This window comes from Odontomachus brunneus, unplaced genomic scaffold (genome assembly GCF_010583005.1).
Source record: "Odontomachus brunneus isolate Ranch 3 - 2012 unplaced genomic scaffold, Obru_v1 Obru_scaffold_030, whole genome shotgun sequence".
NCBI lineage: Eukaryota > Metazoa > Arthropoda > Insecta > Hymenoptera > Formicidae > Odontomachus > Odontomachus brunneus.
The window spans coordinates 126,666-139,917 of NW_022639480.1; the positions used below are offsets into that span (position 1 = coordinate 126,666).

General features: G+C 38.1%; 1 protein-coding gene across 2 annotated transcripts in view; it reads right to left on the reverse strand.

The window, feature by feature from the left end:
* LOC116843082 overlaps positions 1–13,252 on the reverse strand; it is a 156,112-nt gene that overhangs the window by 71,815 nt on the left and 71,045 nt on the right. For both annotated transcript variants that reach the window (XM_032813120.1, XM_032813119.1), the window contains one exon: positions 3,523–3,737. In XM_032813120.1, coding sequence (XP_032669011.1) covers positions 3,523–3,737 — 215 coding nt within the window. The remainder of the gene's footprint in view (positions 1–3,522; positions 3,738–13,252) is intronic.

Genomic DNA, 13,252 nt, shown 5'->3' on the forward strand with positions numbered 1-13,252 from the left:
GTTACAGAAATTCATTGAATCCTTAGTAACTAATACTAAATATGATAATAATTACCAAATATTTAATATATCGGGAGTATGACGTAATTGCATTCACAGTAACATCAATTAAATAATTTAGTAATAGTTACTTAATGTTAAATATTTAATATGAAATATGTTACAGTTATGAGCAGATATTTGATAATTGTTATGAAATTGTTATATCCCATGTAATAAAAGATTCAGAGTAGATACGAGTTCTATTTTGTTACCAGTGTAAGTATATTTTGTTGCAGCACAACGAAAAATTCATTCATTTGCAGCTATTACATCGTTTCAATATCTATTATTACAGATGATTGGTTGAACCTACCAAAAATTTTGTAACTACTACAAAATCGCTTATTTTGCTCAACTATTCAATAAGTTTTATTTACCAAATATATTCTGGAAGCAAATAAATTTTACTTCTGTCAAATAAATAATTTATTTTACAGAACTAAATTAATTAATAAGTATTGCCATAGATTTACGTCTACCATTTAGTAATAGTAACCAAATTTTGATAATATTTACTAAATTCTTCTCTCAGTGCATAAAGACTATACGGAGGGAACTTTATAATATAAAATTATTACAGAATTTTATAATATCAAGAAATAAATCGACAGTAATTTGTTATCTTTTGATTTCATATATGTTATTTTATATTTCAGGAATTGAAATATGCTATTAAAAAATATACTATGTTTTTTAGTAAAATTTTATTGATTTTACACTAAACTGAAGAAAAAATGCTTAAAAATTTATTTATGAGATATAGAGTTTTTTCTGCAAATAAACTTTATATCTTATAGATAAAAGCAGCGACCAAGCTTATATGAGTTTTTAGCTTCATTTTCTGGCATTCGAAATCTTAAATTATTTTTTGGCAAAACTGTAGCTATTAAAGGGTAGATTAAAGATATACAAATATCAAAATAATGTGCCTTACCATTTGGGAGAAAATAGTCTAAAAAGATACATGTTTTGTCAAAATAAATAGCATATCTCTTACAGAAAATGCATAGAAAGTGTTATAAGAAATTGGATGGCAGTCTTTATCAATAAATGTAGTATTTATTAATTTATCAGTAGTATCAGTATTTATTTATCAGTAGTATTTATTAATTTAGAATGATTTTTATTGAGTTCCAATCGTCAATTAATTCCGTTGTAACTAGCAGAATGGTTGATAGCCATCTGCTGGTCACAACACGCAAAATAAGATTAAACTTGTTCGCACTCTTCAAGCATTTCTTGCTCGGTGTACTCAGAAACATAGTAAGACCGAAAAGAATTTATTTGAAGAAAACTCTAATATTCTCTACGTGTGTAATCAAATGAAATGACTATAATTTCGCTGATCACTTTTTCTTTTAATACTCTCGACGGCTCTATTATTTCCCGTCAGTATTTCCCGTAATGTCGTCGACACACTTCGCCGTTCGCGTGTCGCGCGTGTGAGGGTTTAACGTTATCCGAGGGGGAATCGCGGCTCTGTCGCGCGCGGCACGCAATAAGTATGATTCCGATTCCCGAGCGCCGCAACGTACTTCCACAATGGACGCAACGAGCGCGCAATTCCGAGCCAGGTGCGCCCAGGTGAACGGGGAAAAACGCACGAGCCGCTTGCGTCACAATTATCAGATATCGTTCCTCCTTTCGGGTAATTTCGATTTGCGTCCCGCGAGTGAAGCGAGGGAATCGTAATTGCCGCTATCGGTGCGGGAAAATTGCCCAGTAGCCAGGCTAATCGGCGGAGGCGATAAACCGAATTAAAACGATCGCCGAAGGTGCAGAGCGGCGGCGGCGGCGAGTGATGCAACGTAATAACGGTGGCCCCCTCCCCCTCCTATCCGGGATAATTCCACGGCGTTTATTAAGGATAATGGGTAGTAACTCGATTGATTCGCGCACCCTGCGAACGGCGCCGTGCACGAACTCACCTGAGAGTACAATGAGCTTCCGAGCACCACATGTCGAGAATACATCAATGAAGAAGGAAAAAAAACTCGTCTGGTTAGAAACGTTAGCTGTGCGAAAGAACGAAGTGTTGTTGCTCAATTCGTGAAAAGAGAGAAAGAGAGAGAGAGAGGGGGGAGAAGGGAGAAAGAGAAAAGACTGACACCGTGTGTCAAAAATGTATCAATTATGAGAGAAGAAGAAAGAAAATCGACAGAAATGTTAATCGTGCAGAAGAACAAAGTGTTGTTGCTCAATTTGTGAAAAGAGAGAAAGAGAGAGAGAGAGAGGGAAGAAAAGGGAGAAAGAGAAAAGACTGACGTGTGTCAAAAATATATCAATGATGAGAGAAGAAGAAAGAAAATCGACAAAAATAATTGTTCTATAGAAGAATAAAGTTGTTCAATTTGTGAAAAAAATTGAAAAAGAGAGAGAGAGGAGAAGGGAGAAAGAGAAAAAACTGACGTGTGTCAAAAATATATCAATTATGAGAGAAGAAGAAAGAAAATCGACAGAAATGATGGTCCTGTGGAAAAGTTGAAAAGAGAGAAAGAGAGAGAAAGAAAAAAGACTGACGCGTGTCAAAAATATATTAATGATGAGAGAAGAAAAAAGAAAATCGACAAAAATAATTGTTCTATAGAAGAATGAAGTTGTTCAATTTGTGAAAAAAAACTGAAAGAGAGAGAGAGGGGAGAAGGGAGAAAGAGAAAAGACTGACACCGTGTGTCAAAAATATATTAATGATGAGAGAAGAAAAAAGAAAATCGACAAAAATAATTGTTCTATAGAAGAATGAAGTTGTTCAATTTGTGAAAAAAAACTGAAAGAGAGAGAGAGGGGAGAAGGGAGAAAGAGAAAAAACTGACACCGTGTGTCAAAAATATATCAATTATGAGAGAAGAAGAAAGAAAATCGACATAAATGATGATCCTATGGAAGAGTTGTTCAATTTGTGAAAAGAGAGAAAGAGAGAGAAAGAGAAAAGACTGACGCGTGTCAAAAATATATCAATGATGAGAGAAGAAAAAAGAAAATCGACAAAAATAATTGTTCTATAGAAGAATGAAGTTGTTCAATTTGTGAAAAAACTGAAAGAGAGAGAGAGAGAGAGAGAGGGAAGAAAAGGGAGAAAGAGAAAAGACTGACGTGTGTCAAAAATATATCAATGATGAGAGAAGAAGAAGGAAAATCGACAGAAATGATGGTCCTGTGGAAGAGATGTTCAATTTGTAAAAAGAGAGAAAGAGAGAGAAAGAGGGGAGAAAGAAGAAAGAGAAAAAACTGACGTGTGTCAAAAATATATCAATGATGAGAGAAGAAGGAAGAAAATCAACAGAAGTCGTGCGAAAGTGTTGTTCAATTTGTGAAAAGAGAGAAAGAGGAGAGAAGAGAGAAAGAGAAAAGACTGACACCGCGTGTAAAAAATATATCAATGATGAGAGAAGAAAATCGACAGAAATGTTAGTCGAAGAACAAAGTGGCTGTTGCTCGATTTGTCTTAAAGAAAAAGAAAGAAAGAGGAAAGGAACTCACCAGCTCGGTAGGCATAGTGTTGCAGGACCTCAGAGGCAGATTGTAGGTGATGGGCGCGGGCTGGCTCCTGTACTCCTGCAGGCAGGAGCTGTTCTTCGAGAGCCCGCGCGGATACACCAGACCGTGGAAGTCCGTGTTACCCTCCGTCGAGATGCGGACTATTATCGACTCGCTCGCACACTCGATCTGCACGGTACTCGCTATCGCCGCGGTGGCTGAAACACACAAGAGAGATCGGAATTAGCGACGACACACGCGACGGTACACGGAGACTAATCGATTCCAGTTCACGAGCCGCTGATTCAAGCCTCTGATCGCAAATTTGATGAAGCCGCCTCTTGAATAGCGGGTGGATATATTTTGACGCGGAGCAGCATAATGACGACGAGCTGTTTGCGATTCACAAGATGGATCGCTCGATATCCGCGCGCGATGTAGCTGAATGAACGGCGAAGCTGAATCGGTATCTGTTGAATGAGCCCGTATTCCTCACACGGCCATTGTGCCTGCTGTACGGTAATTTATCGTTACTAATGCCGGACACGTCGGACGAATCGTCGAGTTAATAACTTAAGAATTTAATAACCCGGATGGCCGTGCAAGATCGCGAATCTGTTCTTGATCTCGAGGCTAATTGTAAATTGGAAAAAGGCAGAATTCTCTTTCGCGCGAGCGGACTTGACTATGAACGAAGCTGTTTATTCACGATTCTCATAGAACATGCAACAGGATACATAGCAAAAACAAAGAGTAAAACGTACATTCGTTGATATTGATAAAACAATAAGAATAGTGAAAATCAAACAGAGGACTACGAATCACATGTTTTTTTCGTTCCTTTCCTTGTGATATCCTAATCAAACATTCTTTATTTGCCAAAAAGTTTCTGCGGGAAGGACCAAGACATCTAAATTTCATAAATGTAACAAATATCCTTAGATTGGATACTTTTAGTTGATCATTTTATCGTACTGAGAAAAAAAAATACTTGAAAATATTCATTTGTGGGATATAAAGTTTATTTCTGTGAATAAACTTTAGATTCCGTAAGTAAATGTTCAAGTATTTTTTTCTCAGTGTTCACTCCATATGATTCGTGAATTGGCTCTAAATGAACCGCTTTCTGAATGATCGTTATACACAAAGAGAAGTTTAGTTGTGTTAAAATCTTTCATGAACGAAGTACGATGTCGGTTGAAGTGCACAGAATTTCTGAATGTGATTCCAAGAAATTCCATTTCCTTGGACCAAAATGCGTTGGCTCGTTCACGAAAGAACCAAACGTTCACGTTAGCAGAACCACATTTTGTTCTTCGCGTATCAGCCCTCTTACTTTAATCATTATAATAACGACGTGCCGGCAAAGCACATCTCCGCCGTAAACAGGTTTGCGTCGTCGTCGTCGTTGCGAGCAAGCCATTACTGCGTTTCGATCGTTCACGGTTCATCGGAAGGAGGTCAGAGGACGAAGGGATATCCCTCGACAGGACGATGAGTCGTCGCAACAGCTAGACGAAAGCGAGCGTGCCGCGCAATAACACTCGACGGGCTCCGCGGTAAAACCGCGAGAACTCCGCGGAACTCGCGCCGATTGCGAGATCGTCGCGGTTGGACGGGCCGCCGCACGACGTACCTACGTATCGCCTTACGTTTAATCGTTTTCGCAACGAGCGCCGGATCCGGTGGTCTCAGCAACAGGTGCGAGACGCTTCAAAAAATCAAGGGGATTTCTTATTTAAGGCTCCTGGCCCCTCGCACTGTCTATCTCTTTTTAATGACGTCAGAAGCGAGAAAATGCATGCTAAAAATTCTTGCGAAATACATTGAAATAAAAATATATATTCAAAGTAACACTTGCATTCGATTAAACAAATTTGTGAGATATTCCGTGCACACTTCTTTTGCTCTAACAATGAATGATTTGTCGTAAATTAACGTGACATACAATTCATCTTTTTAACCTATTTCTATTTAGGTTAATTTACAATAAATTATTGATTTAGGGAATTATTAATTATTGAATTTCGCGACAGATGGTGCACTAAATTGCATCTACACGGAGAATATTTTATGGTAAAAATTATTGCGGAACTGGACAATTATTATTGTAGAATTTTTTCTAACTGAGAAATAGACCGACGTTCTGCAACAATTGACTTCAAGTAGGAGGTTAAGATAATAAAAATAAAAGTATACAAAGGAGAAGTTGAGAATATAAAAAGTAAAAAGAGGTAAGATAATTTTAAATGTTAAGGCTTCTAGCCCCTCGCACTGTCTATCTCTTTTTAATGACGTCAGAAGCGAGAAAATGCATGCTAAAAATTCTTGCGAAATATGTTGAAATAAAAATATATATTCAAAGTAACACTTGCATTCGATTAAACAAATTTGTGAGATATTCCGTGCACACTCCTTTTGCTCTAACAATGAATAATTTGTCGTAAATTAACGTGACATACAATCCATCTTTTTAACCTATTTCTATTTAGGTTAATTTACAATAAATTATTGATTTATGGAATTATTATTAATTATTGAATTGCGCGACGGATGGTGCACTAAATTGCATCTACACGGAGAATATTTTATGGTAAAAATTATTGCAGAACTGGACAATTATTATTGTAGAATTTTTTCTAACTGAGAACCGACGTTCTGCAACAATTGATTATTCTTTCAAGGAGGTTAAGATAATTAGTATAGTTTAGGATAAAAATAAAAGTATACAAAGAAGAAGTTGAGAATGTAAAAAATAAAAAAATAATTTTGAATGTTAAGGCTCCTGACCCCTCGCACTGTCTATCTCTTTTTAATGACGTCAGAAACGAGAAAATGCATGCTAAAAATTCTTGCGAAATACGGTGAAATAAAAATGTATATCCATAAAGTAACACTTGCAATCGATTAAACAAGTTTGTGAGATATTCCGTGCACTCCCCTTTTGCTCTAACAATCAATAATTTATTGTAAATTAACCTAAATAGAAGTAGGCGAAGAAATAGGTTAAGAAGATAAATTGTATGTCACGTTAATTTACGACAAATTATTGATTGTTAGAGCAAAAGAGGAGTGCACAGAATATCTTACAAATTTGATTAATCGTTTGCTAATGTTATTTTATGGATATATTTTTTTATTTGAACGTATTTCGCAAGAATTTCTGATTCTGAAGTACACAGTAATTAACCGGAAATTTATTACAATATTCATTATCATTATTAATTAAGATATATTTTGTACGTATTTTATTTTTTTAACTAGCAATTTACTTCTCTTTTCTTTAAATTTCACCTACTGTGCGACTGTCTCTTAATGTTGGGTATACAGAGAGAACGATTTGATTGAATCAAACAACCACTTCTTTGGAATTCCAAACAATTTTTTGATTGATCAAACAAAGTTTTGTTTGACGTAACAAAAATATTTATTTGCGGCTTAGTTCCAAAGAAATATTTCTGTTGTGTCAACCAAAAAATTTGTTTGGATTATTCTAAAGAAACGTTTATTTGATTCAACAAATCGTTCTCTCTGTATGTCAATCGATTAAAATGTCAGTCGACAAATCAATAATCCAAATTAATCGTCATCAACTAATCAACTAATCGACTAACTCAATCTACTGATAAAATTAATTATTAATTAAACTTAAACCACACACTGATTAATAAATAATTTGATTAATAAATAATTTCATCAATCACAATACAATTAATCGCAGTACAACTGAGAGTTAATCAAATTTTGATTAACGATTAATTTCACACTGAGAGAAAAATATAATTGCTTTCAACTACACTTTTTTTATTTTAACCAAAAAAATAATTAGAAGAGCCATCCTTCTCATAATACTTACTAAAACAATGGTTTTTCTAACTATTCTTGTGCTTAAAATGCACAAAAGAGTACAGTTGACGCCAAAGGCAACTATTTTTCTCTCAGTGCACCAAATCATAAAATTACACGCGACTGCATATGATGATTGATTTACTTTGATTACCGGTCTGCCGATAATTTCAGTCGAGTGCAATTCCCATTGCTCAACAGCCCCGAATACACTCGGACTGAACTCGGACTCCCCGCGGACCTCCTCCGCGGTATCGCGAGTCAATCGTTGATTTCCGCGCGGATCGCGCGATTGTCGGCGGTAACGCGCGCTTGCGACATCGGGGAGGAATAAAGCGCCGCGTGAAATTATAATTTAATTACAATAGCAGAAGCGCGCGCGCAAATGTATGCACCATCGAGCCCGTGCGGTGCGTGCGCGCGTTTACGTAAGAACTCCTCGAGTTATTCAATCACCGCGTCGTTGCGGCATCTCGCGATAATCTCGACAGCCCGCGAATTGTTGTTTACAATGGAAAGTGCGCACGCGGAGAGGAAGGAGCCCCGGCCTCTTCGCTCGCTCCCGATATCCTGTCGTTGAAATTCTATCGGCGGCGGCAGATCGAAACTCGCGCTCGCGTCCGCTCGCCTGTGACCAATTAGCCGTAAAAGTGCGTTGCTCATTCACCGAGACTGACGCGCGCGCGTTTCCACAGCGTGAAATCGCGAGCGAGCGAGCGACGTTACAATTTCGTTCGTCAAGTTCGCGAGCGATTGCATTACGGCTAACCGGCGGAGCCGTAATTAAATTTATCACGCGCAAAATCCGTCAGATTGCACGCGCGCGCCAGAGATTCGCAATATCTATATGTTTACGCGAATATCCCCTAGCATTACTACAGAATGTTATGACTGAGAAATAGATCGACATTCTGCAGTAATTGCCTGCCCCTTCACTTCATACACTGAAGGAAAAAATATATCTAACGCAAGTAAAAATATCTATCGGTGGTAATAACATATTTACATCTGAAAAAATTGGCTCCATTTTCCTTGACAAAATAGATGTTACAAAAGATCTTTTCAAGTCAGAGATCAAGGGCTCTTTATCTACTAATAATAATGATAATAGACTTTATACTAACAGTTTATTCCTGTACTACTGGAAACATAGTAAAATTGAAAAATATTAGCCTGTCCTTTCACTTCATACACTGAGAGAAAAAATATATCTAATGCAAGTAAAAATAACTATCGGTGGTAATATTTATATTTACATCTGAAAAAACTGGCTGTATCTTCCTTGATAAAATAGATGTTACAAAAGATCTTTCTAGGATAATCAAGGACTCTTTATCTACTAATAATAATGATAATAGCAAGATAGACTTTACACTAATAGTTTATTCCTGTACTACTGGAAACATAGTAAAATTGAAAAATATTAATCTGTCCTTTCACTTCATACACTGAGAGAAAAAATATATCTAATGCAAGTAAAAATAACTATCGGTGGTAATATTTATATTTACATCTGAAAAAACTGGCTGTATCTTCCTTGATAAAATAGATGTTACAAAAGATCTTTCTAGGATAATCAAGGACTCTTTATCTACTAATAATAATGATAATAGCAAGATAGACTTTACACTAATAGTTTATTCCTGTACTACTGGAAACATAGTAAAATTGAAAAATATTAATCTGTCCTTTCACTTCATACACTGAGAGAAAAAATATATCTAATGCAAGTAAAAATATCTATCGATGGTAATAACATATTTATATCTGAAAAAATTGGCTCCATTTTCCTAAATAGATGTTACAATATAGATGTTACAAAAGATCTTTTCAGGCCAGAGATCAAGGGCTCTTTATCTACTAATAATATTGATAATAGACTTTATACTAACAGTTTATTCTTGTACTACTGGAAACATAGCAAAGTTGAGAAGTATTTATATGAGAAGAAAACCGTAATATTCTTCCCATGTACTATTGACGACGATGACGACATCATTCTGCGTGTTGTCGCGATTATCGCGTGTAAGGGAGAATTCACACTTTGGCAGAAAAGCAGAAAACGTCAGAAGCTCATCGGAACTCGCGTTAGGTGGCTAGTCAAGGGTTCCTGCTTTTTTACCAGCGCGAGTTCTGATTCGCTCCTGCCTTTCTGTTTTTTTGCTTCTCTGCCAAGCAGAGCATTTTGCGAATTCCCCCTAACGCGTTACCTCGCGTCTTCCCTTAGTCTCTCTTCGCCTTCATTTTTCTCCACGTTTTGCACACCTCGGAATATATTAATTCGTTAGTGTGGAGAAGCGAGGAAGAGAATAGACCGAATCTACCATTACCTAGCAGACGATTAAAACGGGACTCGCGCACATTCATCGTGTCTAACGAGACCGCGGATTATCGTTCTGGAAAATTCATTAAAGCCGTCCAAAGCGACGAGAGCCGTTCCCTTACCACGCGCGCCCGAGTGAATCCGCGGAAGAAGCTCTCAGGCGAGCGAGAGAGCACGCCATAATGACAATAATCATCGGTGGATTATCATTATCAGAGCGCGCCGAGACAATGATGAGAGAGTCGTGAACTTGACTCTTGTTGCAGACAGTCACCAGTCGACTCTCTTCTTCTTCCCGTCTGCGGGATCCCCAGCCCGATGCTGTGCATCGCGCTATTCAGATTATTAGCTGCGAAGAAGCGCCGTGAAGCACTGGTGATCGCGCTTTCACGATGGAAACCAACGAGACTAGACGAAAGACTGAAGGTGTGCTTTTTCAGGGGACTTAACCAGTCATCTCTTATACAACAGACACATTGAAGTTGGGAATCCGCCAAATTGTTAAAATTAAGTTGCTTGCAGCTCCAAAAGGATCAAGCCTGATCTACAATATGCTCTTTGCATTCTGTTTCTTGTCTTCTGCCTTTTTCTGGCTTAAAGTTTAAGGTTTGAGTCAGAAAGAGATAAAGAGAAAGAAGCAGGAAGCAAAGAACATATTGTAGATCAGGCTTCAGACTTGTCTGCTTCTTAGAGAAGTCTTGGATTAGTAAAACAAAAATACCAATTACCGGATACATATTTAATGCGTAGGACATTCCTATTGTTTTGGTTCTCGAATGCGAATATTTAAATTTTCAGGATCCTTTCCATCAGTTTTGACAGTTTAGTGAGCTCTCAACTTCACTGTGTCTAAATCGTTTTACAACCCGCTGTACATGACAATGTTGCCAGGATGATGACAAAAGATCAGTGGCAAATTGGATGAATAATTTGTTTTTATTAAGGAGTAAAACCACTTTAGTGTCCGAAAATTAAGCGTATTTTTGGCAATTTTTTGTGAGCAAAAAAATGAATCAAAAATCCGTTTAGAAGGCTTTATTGTACATGTTTTAAATGTACATGTTTTTATGTTAACATATATTACAAAATGGCGACGCTAAAGCTTGTCAACATGAGCGTGTTTTTTTAGGGGCTTCATCCAGAACAAAAAACCAAAATTTTCCGCCATCTACATGCTAACAGCTAGAGAAGTACGTAGGGGATTTTTGATATATTGAAAATTAAGCATTTTCGACGAAATTTTTAAGGTGCAAAATGAAACTTTTTTTTCAAATAAGTACCATTTCTATAAAAATAAACATTTAAAAAATCCCCTACATACTTCTTTAGCAACGTAGATGACAGAAAATTCTGTTTTTTTGTTCTAGATCAATATTTGCGACATTTATGCTGCAAACCCCTAAAAAAACACGCTCATGTTAATAAGGCGTCGCCATTTTGTAATATCTGTTAACAAAAAAATTTAAATATACACTTTAAAACCTTTCAAACGGATTTTCGAATCATTTCTTTGTTTGCTCACCAAAAATTCCCAAAAATACACTTAATTTTCTGGCGTTAAAGTGATTTTACTCCTTAAATGCGACAAGGTCGAATTCGACCTGAGCAGAGTTTCTTGACTGACTCGAAACATTGTCCGAAATGGTTCGGGACTGGCGCTCGAATCAGCGAGTAGGCGGGCTGGGCGATTAATCACGGAAGTGATTCCCGCTTCTCACGGCAGACCGATTAAGAGTCACGTTTGACGAACGTTTCCTGAACGGTGTCGAGCGCGGCGTCCTTCGTCGCTGAACGGCACGATGCCCGATCCAGAATGGGAAGTGGCAATTAACGGCACGCGAGAAGTTAATGCGCTGCTCGTAACGACGCCGAGGCCCCGCCGACGCGATTGTCCCAGTCGGAAATATCGAGGGGAGACCCCGAGAGGATCCCGGAATCCGCGAGGTCGACGACCGCACGTTTGCGCGCTTCCTCGCGATTCGGCTTTTCGGCGCCCGCCGCATAGCGGATTCGACGACTGAGGAGGGAACGACGCGGAAAGGTACCGGTTCCTCGCGATTCCTCGCCTCCTTGCACAAAACGGAGAACCGACCTCGCTGTTGAACGAAGTCCAAGAGTTCCCGTGTAGGAATCGAAAAAAAAAAAAAAAAAAACCTTCGCAGACTTCCGCGTTCGCGCGAACGGCATTGAAGGATTCGACAGGTGATCATTTTTGTGGATTACTCTTTCAATTCCTTGAACCATCGCCTCTTTCTTATCGAATAAAATTACTTAACATATGATTTCAATTTTCAGCATTTAATTCCAGTTGTCTCTGGCTCCCATAAAAATGGTTCTAGTAAAGTCTAAATACTAAATACCAATCTTGGACATTTTTATTGTTTTGGTCTTTAAATATAAAAAATATACACATATTCTATGTATTAACAGGTCTGTATGTTCTTTATTAACTCTTTTTAGATTGATTTGTGCCGAATTTTACATAATTACTGCCTAGAATTCTGCGGAAAATATAAGCTATATGAAACATGGACATCCTACTTTCTCCGCCGATTTCGATTCTTTGACATTTAAGTTTAGATATTCTACATATAAAAAACCCAGCCAACGCCGGGTAGTTTAAGCTAGTTTTAATATAAATTTTAATTTTGTGTTGAAAGTTAAACTTTCGACATAAAACACATTCCCCATGCTGAAAATTTAAATATTCGCATTCGAGAACCAAAACAATAGAAATGTCCAGCATTGAATACGTATCCGGTAATTGGTATTTTTGCTTTACTAATCCAAGACTTCTTTAAGAAGCAAACAGCCTGATCCTTTAATTGAAAATGTGTATGAGGTAATTACGGCCTTCAATGGGTTAATAAAGCGCCGACAAAGCGTCACCACCGTGATGCATGTCCGGCCGGAAATTGCAGGTACTTGACCTTTGGGCCTTTCTTTGTACCGGGTGATTCTCGAACACATAAGGTGAATCCAATGTCGGTGCGACGTGGCGAGACGACGCAATCGTAAAAAATGCTAACGAGCCTGAGGATGCTCGGCGTCACTTTTATTCGGTTTTCCTTTCTCTCGCGGTCTTTTCCACCGTCTCGTCACCGTCATTGCCATGTATAATACACAGCTCGGTATTCTTCTTCTTTTTCCCGTCTATGACTCATGACTATGAATTCCCGAAGGGCGAAACAAAGGTGCGTCGAAGGAGACGTTCCCCCGGTTGCAATTTGCAAACGACACGCGAGCTGTGCGCGACTTCCGCCGCATAGATTACTCGAGAAACATCGCTCTCGCGTCTCTCTCTCTCTCTCTCTCTCTCTCTCTCTCTCTCTCTCTCTCTCCCTTTCTCACCTTCCTTTTCCTGTTTTCGCAGAAACTCATCTTTGAGACGCAAGAAACGTTCCTCCCGCGGAGGAGCAAGAGATTGTTGCCCTCGAGAACGAGAGAAAGAAGGGTCCTGATCGTGAAAGAGAGGCGATAATAGAACGAACGGTCGCTGAAAGTGTCAGCGAGCCAGCAGGGTAAGAAGTATATTACCAAGTAGTATCGAGCCGAGGATAACTG